This window comes from Cuculus canorus, chromosome 3 (genome assembly GCF_017976375.1).
Source record: "Cuculus canorus isolate bCucCan1 chromosome 3, bCucCan1.pri, whole genome shotgun sequence".
NCBI classification, from domain to species: Eukaryota; Metazoa; Chordata; class Aves; order Cuculiformes; family Cuculidae; genus Cuculus; species Cuculus canorus.
This window is the reverse complement of record NC_071403.1, coordinates 79,529,612-79,546,818: the sequence shown is the minus strand read 5'-3', so window position 1 is coordinate 79,546,818 and position 17,207 is coordinate 79,529,612. Positions and strand designations below refer to the sequence as shown.

At 46.0% G+C, this 17,207-nt stretch overlaps 1 protein-coding gene across 6 annotated transcripts in view; it reads left to right on the top strand.

Annotated features, from left to right (window-relative positions):
• The window catches only part of BCL11A (BCL11 transcription factor A), a 75,416-nt gene that overhangs the window by 49,457 nt on the left and 8,752 nt on the right, over window positions 1–17,207 (top strand). For 2 of the 6 annotated variants that reach the window (XM_054061872.1, XM_054061875.1), the window contains exon 3: window positions 14,358–17,207. This exon is cut by the window's right edge and continues 2,409 nt beyond it. In XM_054061872.1, the coding sequence (XP_053917847.1) occupies window positions 14,358–16,363 (2,006 nt within the window). In that variant the 3' untranslated portion in view covers window positions 16,364–17,207. The remainder of the gene's footprint in view (window positions 1–14,357) is intronic. The other 4 variants (XM_054061874.1, XM_054061873.1, XM_054061876.1 and 1 more) reach the window with 4 other exon arrangements.

The following is a 17,207-nucleotide window of genomic DNA, read 5'->3' as shown; positions in this document are numbered from 1 at the left end:
GCAGACAAAAGTCTGCGGTCAGGCATGTGGTGATGTATCTGGTTGCCTGTCTTCAGCCCCATTAGCTTGTTTTCTCGAAAAGCAGAGCTGCCTTGTGGGAGACTGTAGGTTGGCAGCAAAGGTGATGATGCCAGTGGGGACTGGCATGTGGCTTCCCAGTGGGCTATCCTGGCCGTGTGGATGTAGAGGTGCTGCTGGCAGGGCACTGCAAGCCCCACATCCTCCTGTGCACTAGGATGTACAGCAGCAGATGAGGTCTGAGTTTGCTAATGTAAGCTGATGGATGATGGAGGTCCCAGCACCATTTTCGCATACGTTGTCAAAATAAAGAGGTGAAAAGCCAGAAAAGGGAAACTCATGGGTGAAGAACAGGAGAGAGGCTCTCCTCTGAAGGGCAGCCACATTCATTTGGCCCATCGCAAGGATTAGACAGTGGCAAGGTTCAGCGTTTAGTCCCAGTGATGCTAAAGAGCAGGGCTTGGATCCTCAAATCTCCAGGCTGAAATATAACAGTGGAACAGCCCATGGAGTAAGTGGGTATTTGTCCCAAGAAAGGGTACCATGATATGACTGTGTAGACTATGCAGAAGATTGTTTGCCTAATCAGGTGAGGTTAGGTTTTTTTTAATCACTATCTGTTACTGGTATCTTAAGTGCTGGCCGTTACAGCACTTAATTGCATTTTCCTTGAGAAAATGCTTATCTTGCGAAAAGGTGGAATTCTCTACAATCCATTTCGTATGCTTAAAAACTCATTTCCATTTTGTTCTTTGCCATCGGTGCTATCTTAATCCATCCTTTGAGGCCAGTCGTCTGGTCTTGTCTACCGATCTAAGGCCATGTGTGGGCAAAAGTCTTAATGCCAAGTCTTCGCAAATATATATGCCATCCTCACTTGCCAGTGGCTCTGCCCCTTTCTCCTGCATGGAGGAACAGTGGCATGCAAGATGTGCTGGAGATCTCTCATCTCCCCCTACATCCCACAGTCCCCAGCGGGTTTCTCCCTGGAAAGGTCTCAATCTGGCACTCCTAAACTGGCCACGGTTTGTTCATCTCTACTCTTTTTGGCCGCTAAATTAATGCTTTTTTGGATGCCGAAGGAAAGTTTTTCTCTCCTCTCTAAATCTCTTAATAACTGCAGATTTGGGTGTAAAAGTGCTAACTGTACTCAGTTCACTGGGTTTTTTCTTCAATCATAGCTTTGGTTTCTTTCCCCCTATAGGCAAGGGAACCATTTATAGCCGAGGTGGGCCGAGTTTGCAACTTATTAATCTCTCCTTTGCATGTGGGTTGAAAAGAGACACCATGCCTTTATCAAAAGCCAGGCTAGCACAAAAGCCTATGCAAAATCATCATCAAATCCTATTAGAGGTGGAAAATATCTCTTAGATCATCTCATTCATTTCCCTGCCAATGCTAGACTGTTCCTGAGAGTTAATTTTCTAGTGTCTGCCGCTGACTCCCTGTGTGACTGCAGGTCTATCATCTTGCCTTTGGGTTGTCACTGTAACTTCCACTAGTTTCCTTGCATTTCCAAACAAGTCTCATTTTGTTTGGTGGTTATTTGAGCTAGTATTTGCCCTATGTTACATATTTTCAGTGCTTTCTACTCAGAGGACATCACAGACTTTGCTTGTGGCTGGGAAAGGCATCCTCATGGGATGGGGTGTGCTGGGTGCTTAGGGAATGCTGCTGGGCATTGCTGACAGGGCTTCGTTCCCTGCATCCAGCACCACTGCCATAGGTATCAGGAAAACAAACATCACCAAGGGAGGTTTTTCTCTCACAGTTGTGGCCGTGGGTTCAATGTGAGCAGGTCATCCCCCGGTAAAGCACTTCTCTCAACCTTTGCTGGTGCTGCCTTTGATAAACTCTCACCCCGATGTCCTGGCCTGGCTGTGATGTCCTCTTGGCAGGGGAAAAAGATAATTCAGAGCTGGACCTGTTTATAGCATTAAGCAAATGCAGATTTCATCAGGGTTTGTTTCAGAGGAGGAGACAACGTGTAAGAGCAACGTAACCTTACTTGTAACTTCCTGGTGGCGGTGATTGTTGAATTCCTAGATGTGGTGAGGGTCTTGACAGCCCTGCCAGCGCTGGGAAGGTCAGTCCGGCAACTGTCACCTGGAAAGCATCAAAAGCATGAGCTGTCGATAGCGACCTGCATTTGCAGAAAATCTGAGGGCTTTCTAATTAACTGAGGATCTCTAAATTGGAGCGAAGCCGCTCGACAAGCCCACTCATACGCCTTAAGTGTCAGGGCTCAGCTGATCGCTGCATCTAACAAGCGGCTGATTTTTAACAGTAGCTCCGAGACTCAATCAGCTCCTAATGGCTCCGTTTCAAAACGTTTCACTGCATTTTTCATCTCTTACTCTGGAATTTATGCTCTTTGTTCCCTGCTCAAATATTCTGGTGCTTTTCCTTAATTTCAGGCTTCTGCCTTGCGACAGGTCCTCTGCCCTAACTAGGCAGCTCATCGCTTGCCTTTCCCCGCACGCGATCCTCTGCCGCAGCCGCTTGCTCTGCTTTCTAATCAGTAAGTTTCAGAAATTCCCCCTTTCTCTCCCCCGGCGGGGGGAGAGTGCTGCGGAGTCTGGAATTTGATAATTAGAAGAAAAACCATATTTAAACAGACCCGTGTGTAATAAGAGCTGAAAAGTGGTTTAATTTCAGCTTTAAACCTTCTCCCTTTAAGACGACGAATGCAGTTTGCAAGTGCACCTATCTTGACCTCCCTCCTGCTGCTTTTATGCAGCGCCGCGGATTTGGATGCTAGTGCTCCTGATTTACACCATGGCAAATGAGATCAAACCCTCATTTTGGCTGCATTCACAGCAGAGTAAGAATATGCACGTTTAAACTGAGGGTTTCGAGCTGCGGGGAAAATGATGGAGGGGCATCTTTCCCAATGTGTAACTACCGTGACACCCAGACAAGGCATTCTCGGGAAGGTGGCAGTATAGACTCCCATGTAAGCAGTGATTAGGAATGGATAAATTCCATTCAGGAAGATAGAGAGTTAATCAGCAGCTCTTTAAGACTTCTCCATGTGTGTTTATGTTCAATGGCTTATCCATATCTTGGCAGTTATTCACGTGAAATAGAGTATAAATCCTTATGCCTAATTTTTCTTGGAAAAATTTCACCAGGTAATCAAATCCCGAAGTGCAATTCTATTCTGGTGGTTTTATCAGTAAATCAAATTTTTATCATTTATCAGCAAAAGTTAGATTTAAGCATCTTCACTGCAGTGTTTGAAAGATGAACATTTGTTTCAGCGGGTACTGTGCCAATCAATAATCTTACAGCTTGACTCAGCTATCAATTATTGCTGCAATTATTTGTCTAGTTGGATATTTAAAATGTCATCAGAAAGAGATGATTACATATTCCAGAAAGCAAGGCACTGTATAATCAGATGAACTGAATCCAGTTAAATGTAGTGTGGTACTAACCTGTCCTTCAAAGCTGAATTCTGCAGCCGTGACTGAAACAACAGCTTTCTGCATTATTGTAAGGAAACAGATCTTAACCTTGGAACAGTGCGTGTTATTGGGGTCGGGTAGTACTTGGCGAGAGGAGACCTTGCAAGCTTGGAAATTGAATCAGCCTTCCTGACATAAAGGAGGGAGGTTTTTTGGGGGGAGGGCTGGTGGTGTTGGATTTAATCTGCAAATCTATAAATAAGAAAATCTGCTCTTTATCTGTCTTTCTGGGAATATGGCTCCTGAGCTCGAAGCGCCAAATTTTCGTATGCCCTTTTTGCATTCCTTGACTTGATGTATGTATGGTAAATACTCTCTCTGCCCTGAGAATGCTATAAAGCTGTAGCAGTTCTTGCAACTCTTACATCCTCCAAACTCCAGATATTCAGAGTATTATATCATTTTCAGCTTCAAGGATATCTCGACGATGGAGAGGAGAGAGGATAAACCAAAGGAGGCCGGGCAACTTTATGACGCCTTTTGGTCCTATTTGCAAAGCAGTGAGGGAAAATAGTTATATTATCGATTCTACCAATACTCACTTGTGGAAGTTATGAAACTAAATGTTGTAGGATCTGGTTCAGCACTTGCTGTGCTTGCAACTCCATGGTGACATTGAACTTGATCAGGGACAGAATAAACCTTTGCCTTCCTGGCAGATGATTTGCAGGCAGAGGTGTTGTCTGGGGGGGAATTGGCAGTTCCCCTGACCCACTTTGTCAGGATGGTTTGCTGCTGGCTAAATATCATTAATTTGAAAGCGAGAGGAAAGTGAGTCAAAGGGGAAGGCTGGAAAAGAGGAGAGTCTGGAAAGGACCCATTTTGAGAAGGAAAAGTTAGAATAAGGCTTTCAGGAAGAGACCCTGCTCATGCACATCCCCAAGGCCATCTCTTGTATGAGGGCTGGGGCTTTCTTGGCTCCACTGATACCCTGCTCAAAGCACTGGTGGGAGCTGGTGTGTTGTGGGAAGGAGAAGGGGACCTCAGCAGCGCCTGGCTTGTGAGTAGGGCCAAAGGAGGCTGGCAGGGACCACCACATCTCTGTGAGGCGCTGGTTTAAATGTATGTGCTTTACAGAGCTGGGCATATCAACTAGGGATGCTAATATGTGAAGTGCAGCCAAAATAAAGCAAAGCCATAGGTGATGAGGAGACTTGACAGCCCTGGCAGCAGTGTGCCTGCTGGTGAGCAGCAGTGGGAAGGCGCCAGCCCCTGTTTCTCCCTTGGAGAGGGCTCACAGCTGTTTCAAAATGCCAGTGCACTTCAATCTTTTCAGGAGTATCCTACGTGGTAGAGCCACTGTGTCCTCTGGCGAGGTCCTACAGTGCTAATGGGGTCACCAAGCATTAGCGGCTCTTCTCAGGAAAGCAGCACCCTGGCATTGCAGCAAAGAGTCTCTGTATCTAAGAGATATGTTTGTGTACAGTGTGCATTGCAGAGCACTGTCCATGATGTGCACTCACCCATGCTGGGTGCTGGCTGCAAGGCTGAGTGATGCTGAAGCGGCAATACAAACCAGAAGAAACACCCCACTGCTGGCATCTGCCAAGGCTTGGGAGTTTCATGCTGTGTCTCGGCCCACAGTGGCAGGAGTGACCTGAGATGCCATGCTAGAGCATCTCTTTTCTTTTATTTGCAAGAAACTTTTTGAAGTGCTCTCTGCCTTTTCTTCAGACACCAGTGGTCAGGGAGAAAACAGTAGAAAAGGAAGCAGTTCATCACATAGGTGTATGAGAGTGAATGAAATAATTCAGAAGCTCTCTGTAGCTATGTAATTACAACACTGTATTTTAAAAGTAAATTATTTACTTCATTGTCCCCAGCAGCCACTGGGGAAACGCATAATTACGGACCGTTGGAGCAAGGTATCATTTGCTGGATAGTCAGGTTATACTTTGTAAAGGCTTTGATGCTCTTTTCAGGGCAGGACTTAGATGAGGACTGGTCCTTGGTGGGTCATAGCCCAGGTGGACCTTCTGTCAGGGAACACATCTGGTGCCAGGTAGGTCCAGAGGACCTGATTTAGCAGATGTCTTCCCAGTGATGCCATTCCTGTTGGAGTCCATTTATTTGCAATTCGGATTCTGTGCTTGTGCTTGTAAGACACAGTCCGGGAGAGGCATACGGGGAAGCATGTAAGTTTGGGGTGTTGGTTACTTTGCTAATGATATTTTTAGAGAAACGAGATGGTATCGGTGAGGAGTTCCTGCTACAGGGCTGACAATAGTGTGTAGTTTGCCCCTTAGGTTCTGCTACCAGTCTTTGAAGTTAATGGAGCTACTACCCATGTGATGCTGCAGTCTGCATTGCCTGTGTTTCTCCATCCCCGTAGTGTTAGTGTATACGGTGCATACATGTGCGTGATCAGCTCTTCTTTGCTTGAGGGGTTACTTTTAAAAACTTCATTCAAAGCTGAAATTCAAACACAGCATTATTTTCCAGTGCAGGTTTTTTCTATTCCTCACTAATCAAGACACGACAGATTTCTGCTCCCCATAAGTTTTAAAAAAGCACAAAATCAGACACAGCCTGATACCTTACTTGCCAAGTTGGAGCTCGAAGCAGGTTTTTTTGGTGGCCAATTTGTAATCGCCTTGAAAATGGTGACAGACGTTGAGGTCAGGCTGGTACACCTGGCAGCGCTGGCACACATTGTCGGGACCCCAGCACCCCATGCCTCCCTGCCTAGGCTGCAGCAAACCATGCATTTTGTTGTTTGCTGTTAACAATATATTTTTTCTGTGGGGGGAAAACTAGGTGTCATGGGTTTGGTTCTGCTTAGAAGAATGAGAAAATACACAAAATACGTTGAGACTACAACCAAAATGGTCATCCATTAAGTCTGCATTTCTCCTGCAAGGGCCAGATGTTCCCCATGGTTATGAGGAGCCCAACTGCTGGAGCCCACCTGCATACTCTGCCAAGGATGCAGCATGTTGTTCTCCTGCAGAGAGGAAACTGGTTTCAACGTTTCCATCTCTTTCCACTCACTCTGTCCTCAGGCCCAAAAGACTTATGTTTTGTGGAACCCTAAGCAGTTCTGGAAAACCCAATCAAAATTTGTCTTTGGGAGTAAAAGGTGAATTCCTGGAGTTCCTAATGCCAGTCTACCTCTTTGAATGGCAAGGCAATGCCAGCTGTACCTTTGTTTTTATTATTGCTGTTGCTTGGGTTTCTTTTTGAGGTTTGGGTCATGGCATTAGCATTTTGGCCCAGTTCTTCTTTAAAAGAGGGCCTTTTAAAAGGCGGTGTAAAAATCCCTATGGTATTATTGATACTCAATTTATAAACTATTTTTCCAGTTTTATTAAACTTATTTCACGGGGTTTAAATTTGTGGAAAAATAATTAATTTCAAAAATATCAGTAAGTATTTCATCAATAAGTCACAGATAAGGCAAGGCTGGTAGAGATAGCAAATGAGTCCTACAAAGCAAAATGTCTTCTAGATTTTTGACATTTTCACAACTAAGCCAGTCCCAGGACCTCCTATCAGGTTAACAATTTGGACTTGATTTGTAGAATTTTATTTTTCAAATGCAGCACAGCAATGATGCTTCTTGTTTCAGAAGCCATGCTGCATCACTTCCTAGAGATTGTCAGGGACATTCTCTTTTTTCCTTGTTTCTGAATTTGGTTCATGGAGTGTGAGAGGAAAAATTAGAGAGCAGGTACCTTGTTGTACATAAATGCAGCTACTGCTGTTATTTATTATTATTACAATGATTATGACAACAACAGTGACAATGCTTATGCTAACAGTGTTAACAGCTACTTATAACCGGTTAATGGTGGACCAGGTTAATAATGCACCTTTTGCAATGTGGAGAATCAGGAGGTGCAAGAAGTGCAAGAAGGAAAAAGTATGTTTGGACAGTTACAGTTTCTCATCTAAACTGATGCTACCAACTACCAGGAAAAGGTGAGTCACAACAAAGCGGCTATTTCTTACCAAGGGAAAGTGGGCTGTTGCAGACGTGGAGTGGACCCACTTATCTCCCAGCCATGTGACATTTCCTGTGTCCCAACCGTTTCAACTTCTCTAGTTTTCAGTTGAAAGGAATTTCAACAGTACAGATTTCCAAAAGAGAGAGTGAAAAAAAAAGAGATATTTGACAAGCCAGATGGAGGAGAACTGAATCAAGTACAAGTGGTAACAATTAACTCAATTTTTTTTCTTCCCCCCTTTAAATACCATAACAACTCCAAATTTATCAGTCCAAAAATCAAGCAGTCATTTGACATTAAAGATGAATAAGGAAGTTCCTGGGTTTAGTTCAGGCTGTTCCTCTGATAATTGTTTGGTGGTGAGCAGAAGAGAGAGGGTGCTTACTGCAGATTGCAGGTGTCTGACTTGCTGTTAACTTTTTCTGCAGTTTGATAGCAGAAGGCATGCATGTGTCCTGTAGGTGCAGGTAGTCGAGCAAAGACGCCTTGGCTTTTCTTACACGTGCAGGTTTTTGGGGGAAGGTGAAGGAGAACACAGGAGCAAAGCCACTAAGGCTGGTGGTACTGGCTTGTGGAGGGATGCTGCTGAGAACAAGAGCTGGACCATCCAGGTAGTGAAGGCCAAATCCTGGACTGCTTCGAGGTTTCTCTGGCATGGGGATTTCTCTGAGGGAGTAAATCTGCAGTTGTGAATGAAATCCTTGTGAACACCATTGGCACATGTGCAGTCACTGCTTACGCAGCCGTTTTGTTTGTAAAAAACACTGGGAAAACTGGGGTGTCTCTAGTACTGTGTGTTTGTGTGCAGCCCATACAATGCCCTGTGGTAAAATTTATGCTGTATTAATATCTCGCTACTTAATCTGGTGGTCTTTCGCTGGTCCTTCTCAAGTCCTTCCCTGTGTTATGGGCTGACTGTTTCATATAGGGGCACCGAGAGGATGCTGCACGTGGTGTTTCAGCATTGCTCTTTCATAAAGCGCTGGTGTGTTCGGCGAGCAGCTTTCCTGGATCCAGCCCTGACTTTTGAGAAACGAAGAAAGCTTTTCCAAAGCACATTGGCACACACATGCAGATTATTCCATTACTCACTTGGCAATGCCTGATCTTGCATGCCTAGTTCCAGAAATCCTTCCCCCATACCCCCAGCAGTGGCATCTAGCTGACAGCTTCTCATCCCAGCTGGTCTTCTCCCCAGCATCTTGTCTGGCTTTGCTGCTGGTGGCTGTAGACATGGCTGTGGGTCTTGCTGGGAGCCAGCTATATTGTGCCTGGAGATGTTGGCTTGCTTTGACTCAGACTATGAATGCGCTGGGTGAGCACAGTACAGAAGAACCAGCTTTTTTTTTAATATTAAAAGAGCCCCTTAATGCTGAAAGCATCTATCTCTTTATGTTTTACTGAGTAATTGTGCCAACTGCCCTTAAAGGCACTCAAATGCCAATATCCATCCCACTCATTTGTTAACATTTTTCGGATCAGAAGCTAAATCTGTCACTTGTGTGTCACTGGTTAAATCACTTCTTTTGGGGGCATGGCAGGCGAGAGCTGTTCTGCTGCTTTTTTTTTTGGCAGGAGCCAATAACTTGAGAAACACTAAACATTTGTGCTGTAGTGAAATGCTGTGGCCTGTCACTAGTCCCTTGCTGGCCAGAATTTAGGAAAGGAATAAATATGTAACGGTGGCTGAGACTTCATTAGGTGAGACCAGTCCAGTTTCATGTTTTGTATTTGGTACATGGTGTCCCTGTGTAATTCTCCTAAGGGGTGATTTCCCAAATATGAAGAAAATGAGCAGTAAAATTGAGTGGGAGGAAAAATGTACAGGCAAAAATGTGAATGGTAATTGGAAGCTATTTGTAAAGAGTTGATGAGCTGTCCAGGAAGTAGAGGGCAACTTTGGCCCAAATCCAAGATCCACTTCACCCGCTCGAGCAGTGAGATGAGAACAGCAATTAGATATTAAAAAAAACCAATATATGACAATTTAAAAAATGGAAAATAGACAGCAATCAATCTCAGTGAGAAACCATGATGGGTAGAGAACTGGTCAGGGGAGATGAAGAAGCCAAGGAAAACTCATGCCTGGCATGGATAGGAGAAGAAGAGAGCTTCCTAGGGTCCTGGAGAAAAGCGAAACCCTGGAAGTGGTGCAGGGAAGAAGCAGTAAGGTAGAAATTTTTCATAAATATTTCTACAGTGCACCTGGAAAGCAGCAGTGTTATGTTTCTGTGTCATAGATGGGTGATAACCTTTTTTTTTGTAGCTCATTACTAGCCAAGAAGGATTTTGTACAAGGTCCAATGTGGATAAATATTCTAAAATAAAAAGGCCCTGACAACTTGCACCAAAGAATCCCTAAAGAGCTGGCATGTGATGGTGGTTTTTAATAAAGCTTATGGACTCGGAAAATGCCGTCGAGAGCTGGTCAGGGTAACTGTGGGAGAGTTGGCAACACTTGCTTATCTCTTCTGAGTAAAATAATTGAAGAGACAATATAAGATGCAATTGGTAAAGAATTAAAGGATAGAAATATAACTCATGCCACTCAACTTAGATTTATGGAATATAGATCTTGTCAAATAAACCTGATTTCATTCTTCCAGATGACAACCTTGGTTGATAAATGTAGATGAAATAGACTCTGCAAGGCGTTGGACGCGGTGCTGCGTGACATTGTCTGTAGGAAAACTGAGCACTGGGCGGTATCGCTAGTACGGGTGATTAAAAGTCAGCCAACAAATTTGGGAATGTGGTGGCTTAGCTGGAGAAGCATAGATGTGTAGGAGAGGTCAGCAGGGGCTGATGGGAGCAGCAGTGGTGGTTAATGTTTTGTTGGTGATTTAGAAATGAATATGCAGTTGTGACGGATTGGCATTGTGGATAAAGTAGAGGTAGGAGGATGGATGAAGAGCAAGTGGGAGAACTTTATGGGATGGTTTGGTAGGTAAGGTGTGTTAGCATGGTTGGGTACAACTTGCTGTGGTGCCTGTCTAGAAGAGGGGAATTGGGGTTGTGTGTACAGATCCAGGGTGAGGTACTCCAGAAGGCAACAGCTCTGAGGGAGGCTTAGCAGAAAACCAACTGCTTCACAGCACGATGCTCAGCTGAAAAGATTTAGTCTGGTCCTTGTGCAGTGAAGGAGGGTGGAGGAGATGGCTTCAGGGTGGAAAATTATGTTTTGAAGTGTGCCTTGATTTCAGGGTACACAAATACCCTTGGTGTGCTTGGTGGGGCACATCGCATACTAAGGGACTTTTCAGTGTGTCAGCTGAAAAAAACCTCAGTGGAAGAAGTGAATGGGTGAAGGTTGGAGCCAGAGAAATTCAGGTGGGCCCCAGTACCCATCCGTGAGTGTGGCTGGCAGTGGGAACTGACTGTGATGGCAAGCAGTGGCTGCTCTTCTTGTCTTACGGGCTGGCTTGAATGGTTTTCATTAGGATTTCGTGCTTTGCCCTGAAGACTGTTTACAGGGCTAGGGGAGATTATGCTTTACCCAAAGCTATTGTCTTGGTCGTGGCATAGGACAACTGAGAAGCCTGTAACTCAGGAAAGGTTGGGGAGTGAAAGCCAGTGGTCCATTTTGCCCTTAAATTCCTCAGTGCAAAGCAGCCAAGGACATGGACTTCAGCCCCACTGCCAGTGGCTGAGAAGGGGTGGTTCGGCAGTGACCCTCTTCGCCTCTCAGTCTGAGAGATTTCTGCTAGTCTCTTGGAAAATGGGCTGAAAGATCCTAGGTGTTGCTGTGCTGCTTTGGATAACACATCCCATCACATTACCTTGGTGGATGATGAGGCACAAAGAGTCGCATGGGACCTTCTTGGGTTCTGTCCTTGGCTAGCACGAGCAACTCCATCTCCCTTCTGTGCTTTCCTAACTTTCCCATGGTCTCACCTGAATGCTTTAGCTGGGAAGCCCGTGTGGACATAGAGGCTGGCCCATAGCTAGGAGACATCAGTGGATCCACAGCCTTTGTGTCCTACAGTCCCGTCTGGCTTTTGCGGGAATGCGAGTGTTGTACCAAAAAAGCCTGGGGTGGGATGGGAGGAAGGAAAGGTGAGTCCCTTCCAAAACTAGAAGTTACTGCGATGGTCTAAGGACCTGTCTCGCTGCTGTGGGGCAATGCATGGATTAGTGCCATAATTCTTGCAGTTTGGCAAGGCTGCATCAGACTGGAACATATCTCTAGGTGGTGATGTGGTCAGTCAATAGCCTTCATAATTAATCAAGCACTTATAGACAAATTAGAAATCATGTCTCTTCAAAGCAGGAGGTGGAGGCAAATGGCTGGTGGATTTTAACTGTTTCGATGCTTTATTTTATTGCTTGGTTTAATGTTGCTCCCTGGAAGAATAGTGTGTTGTTTGGGGAAGTTTTTGTACATAAACATGATTTTAAATTTAAATTATTATCTTGATTACCAAATGCGGATGGTGAATTGAAAACTTGTTTTTCAGGCAACCAAATGAAGAATAATATTACATTTTACACTTCACTAAATCAATGTAGCCCTAATTTTGCCATGCAGGAAATCAATTCCAGTCTTTATAACAGTCGAAGATGTTATGAACAAAGTAATTTTGCAAATTATGGCAAGTAACACATTTATTGATGACTGTAGTTTAGGAATTTAGAATTTGTGAGTGCTGTAATATAATAAGGCCGTACTGGCAGGAGCTGAGTGAAATACAGATTATACGGTGAAACTGTAATGCATCATTTGCTATTAGTGGACTGGTAATAATTACCAGTTTCAAAGCAGCTTTTTCCGTGTAATCTTTAGTCTCAGTCGTAACAGCCCTTCTCATTGACATTATGATTACACGAGCTGCCCTTATGATCTAGAATATCTAGTTGATGGGAATACTAAAATGTGGTAGTGAACGCTCAATGTTGTATCCTCATTATAAGATAAAATGCTATTTTCTCTGACCTGATCTATAAGGTAGAGAGGCGAGGTAGTGTTACATTGTTAGCTCCTACCGTGGTGTTAAAAACTTCCACTTCATTACGGTGAAGCAAGATGAAATTTTCCCATTTAAAATTTTTTTCCAAGCTCACAAATGAGCATGGGAATGTGAAAGTCCAATTGAATTTCCCTCTAATTTCAGCAGATTTAAGTATTTATCTGAGTTCGCATGCCTGGCACATACAAACACTGCAGTGCATTTTATTCTGATGCCGGCTTCAAGATGAAACATTAAATATTATTCCAAGGGCTTTTAAAGAGATTAAAGTGTTAAATGCCTGCTGTAGACAATTGAGTCTCTTTTTACTTGCCCGATTCAGCTTGTCAGGCCAAATGTAGAATAACTGCAGAGCCGGGAGGCAGGGAGGAAAGCCGTGATGGGGCACTACAGCCAACACTGAGGGCTGCCTCCTTCTCCTGTCCCCAAATCACATAGCTTGCTGAAGAATGATAATGGCCATACAAAGCTTTTCTTCCCCTCCTGCCAAGTGAGATAGGAAACAAGATGGTCGCAGATAAAGTAATGTATTTTTTTCAAAACCTGCCTTATCTGTTTTGGTTCTCCCCCCCTTTCATATTGGGCAAACGGGAAACCTAATGGGGAGAGCTCTCAGGGCATCATGTAAAGAGGTTTTGAACAGGAGTGGTGCCTGTGGAGCTAACGTAGATGTTGGGTGAGAGCAGAGATATGTGGTATGGGCAGGTACCACCCCAAGCAGTGATGCCCTTGGAGGGCTCCTGTGGTTTATTCACACTTCAAGAGCATGTTTTTTTTCTTTTGTTTTGTTTTTAAAAGCACTAGACACCAGCTCTATGAGAACTGCTGGGCAGAGCTGGAAATGAATTTTTATCCTCTTCTTAGTTCCGGTTTCTGTTTACCAGCATTTAGTAACAAACACCCATGGGGGGGTTGGAAGTAAATTATTTGCAAAATTGCAGTAATCGATAAAAGCATACTCACCTTTGCCATATCTCATGTCACTCCTTACAGATGGCCCTCAAAAAGTTACTCATCCCCCTTGTTTTGCCATATTATAGAAGGGTCTGCTTTCTGCTGTCATTATTAGCTGGCTTTTTGGTTAGTTATTTATTAGTTGGTTGCTCTTTTATAATGTCCGTGTTATCTCCAAAAATAAATTATCATGAAATAGAGTTAGCTCACTACTTGCCAAAGTGGCATTTACCATCCTCAGTTTCTTTTCAGTGTGAGAGAAATAATGCGGCTCCGGCAGGGCGCTCGGCCAGGCCTCCTGGCCACTCTCCAGCTCTTTCCCTGGCAGAGCTGCCTCTCTCTCTGCCTTCCCCTCTCCCTGTCCTGCACTATATTTTATTTAACTTTATTTTTCAAATTCTTTTTTTTTGTGCCCCAGAATTGAATCTCTGCTAAGGGGCAGGAGATGCTGCCTAATTTTGTACATATCGTTAGTCTCTCAAAACAAGGAGAAGGCTGATAATGTGACATTGCCCAGCTTGCTAGCAGTTCTGAGGCTCTGGGTCACTGCTTTGAGCCAGTGTACGTGTTTTTCTGGAGCTCTTTTTAAATTTTATATATTTATCTACTTACTTATTTATTCACACCCCCACCCCCTCTCCCACCTCCCCTCTAAATATTAGCAGCCTCTTGCAGCATAAAGTCTGTTGAGTCATAGCTAGCATCGATATAATAAAATTATATCTTTTTCTTACAGCTTTTTGGCTGTGGTTACCCGCCGGGGTTCAGTTTTCAGCGTGGGGCTGGGGATCACGGGAGGAAGTGGGTGCACTTTGGGTGGGTTTGGACCTCCCTGTCGCAACCCTCGGATCCTCCCATCCCCTGCCTGCGCCTGAGCTGGGATGTCCCTTCCCCAGCTCCCAGCCAGGTGTCCCAGAGGAGAGGAGCTTAGGTGGGGAGGCAAGCTCTCGCCTGCCAGTGGGCAGCTGAAGATTGACGCTGCTTGTTGTGTTATTTTGCAGGTAAAGATGAGCCCAGCAGCTACACGTGTACGACTTGTAAACAGCCTTTCAACAGCGCCTGGTTCCTCTTGCAGCATGCACAGAACACGCACGGCTTACGGATCTACCTAGAAAGCGAGCACGGCAGCCCCCTGACGCCACGGGTTGGTATCCCAACAGGACTAGGTGCAGAGTGCCCTTCCCAGCCACCTCTCCACGGGATTCACATTGCAGACAATAACCCTTTTAACCTGCTCAGAATACCCGGCTCGGTCTCGAGAGAGGCATCAGGGCTGGGAGAAGGGCGCTTCCCACCCACGCCACCCCTCTTTAGCCCTCCCCCGAGGCACCATTTGGATCCGCATCGCATTGAGCGCCTGGGTGCGGAAGAAATGGCTCTGGCCACCCATCACCCTAGTGCCTTTGACAGGGTGCTGCGACTGAACCCCATGGCGATGGAGCCCCCTGCTATGGATTTCTCCCGGAGGCTGCGGGAGCTGGCTGGCAACACCTCCAGCCCACCCTTGTCCCCGAGCCGGCCCAGCCCTATGCAAAGGTTGCTGCAGCCCTTCCAGCCTGGCAGCAAACCCCCGTTTCTGGCTACGCCACCCCTTCCTCCTCTGCAGTCTGCTCCTCCTCCCTCCCAGCCGCCCATGAAGTCCAAGTCCTGCGAGTTCTGTGGGAAGACCTTCAAGTTCCAGAGCAACCTGGTGGTCCACCGCCGGAGCCATACCGGGGAGAAGCCCTACAAGTGCAACCTTTGTGACCACGCCTGCACGCAGGCCAGCAAGCTGAAGCGCCACATGAAGACCCACATGCACAAGTCCTCCCCTATGACGGTGAAGTCAGATGATGGGCTCTCCACCGCCAGCTCTCCTGAGCCGGGCACCAGTGACCTGGTGGGCAGCGCCAGCAGCGCCCTCAAGTCCGTGGTGGCCAAGTTCAAGAGCGAGAATGACCCCAACATGATCCCTGAAAATGGGGATGAGGAAGAGGAGGAAGAGGAAGAGGAGGAGGAAGAGGAGGAGGAGGAAGAGGAGGAGGACTTGAATGAGAGTGACAGGCCGGACTACGGTTTTGGGATGAGCCTAGAGGCGGCCCGCCACCATGAGAACAACTCGCGGGCTGGTGAAGAGGGCCGGTCGATGCCAGACGTCATGCAGGGCATGGTCCTGAGCTCCATGCAGCACTTCAGCGAGGCCTTCCACCAGGTCCTGGGGGAGAAACACAAGCGGGGACACCTCCCCGAGCCCGAGGTGCACAGGGACACTTGTGACGAAGACTCGGTGGCCGGCGAGTCTGACCGCATCGACGAGGGGGCGGTCAACGGCCGGGGCTGCTCCCCAGGGGAGTCTGCCTCGGGAGGCTTGTCCAAAAAGCTGCTGCTGGGTAGCCCCAGCTCCTTGAGCCCCTTCTCCAAACGCATCAAGCTGGAGAAGGAGTTCGACCTGCCGGCCACCGCCATGCCCAACACCGAGAACGTTTACTCCCAGTGGCTGGCGGGCTATGCCGCCTCCCGGCAGCTGAAAGACCCCTTCCTCAGCTTCGGCGACTCCCGACAATCGCCCTTCGCCTCCTCCTCCGAGCACTCCTCGGAGAACGGCAGCCTGCGCTTCTCCACGCCGCCGGGCGAGCTGGACGGAGGGATCTCAGGCCGCAGCGGCACGGGAAGCGGAGGGAGCACCCCCCATATTAGTGGCCCGGGCCCTGGCAGGCCCAGCTCAAAAGAGGGCAGACGCAGCGACACTTGTGAGTACTGTGGGAAGGTCTTCAAGAACTGTAGTAATCTCACCGTCCACAGACGGAGCCACACGGGCGAGAGGCCGTATAAGTGTGAGCTTTGCAACTACGCCTGCGCCCAGAGTAGCAAGCTCACCCGGCACATGAAAACACACGGGCAGGTGGGAAAGGACGTTTACAAATGCGAGATTTGTAAGATGCCTTTTAGCGTGTACAGTACCCTGGAGAAACACATGAAAAAATGGCACAGTGATCGAGTCTTGAATAACGAGATAAAAACTGAATAGAGGTATATTCGTACCCCCCCATCCACCCCATCCCCACCCTGTCCCTGCATCCCGGTAGAAGTTTTCTAGTCCCTTGTGATGGAAATCATGGAAGCTAAGGATATTTGGAAAGTGCTTGTCACCAGCACACCCTGTTTATTTTCTTTTTGTTCTCACCGTTTGAATGCATGATCTGTATCGGGGCAATACTATTGCATTTTACGCAAACTTTTGAGCCTTTCTCTTGTGCAATAATTTACATGTTGTGTATGTTGGGGGTTTCTTATTTTTGGGATTTTTTTTGTTTTTGTTGGGATTTTTTGTTTAGTTTTTTTTTTTTTTTTAAATTTGTTTTTTTAATTAGACAGCATGTATGGTATGTTATGGCTGTTTTAAAATTGTCCCTGGTTAGTTGCTGAGCAAACACGTCGCTGTTTCCAGTTCCGTTCGGAAAAAAAAATAAAAAAAAATAAAAAAAAAAGGAAAAAAAGAGGAGAGGAAAAAAAAAGAAAAAGAGAAATGCAGAACAAAACCAAACCCAAGAGCAAACAGAAACCGACCATGCTGCATACATCCTGTAATACATATCATGTACAGTTTTGTTTTGTGACGTGTGAAGGTAAACACGCTTTGGGTAACCCTCTAGCTAGATTGCTGTCTTAAAAGAATAAACCCACCGATTGGAGAAAGAGTACCCATTAGGAAAAAAAGGGCCTTTAATTTGAAAGTACCAACTGTCACCAGTCAGAAAGAGGTAAATTTCTATTAGCATTTGGTTTAAAACACACACAAAAATAATCTGAGTGCCTTGGATCTGTCGCAGCTGATGCCGATGGCTCCTTTCTGCTCGTCCTCCACGCGTAGC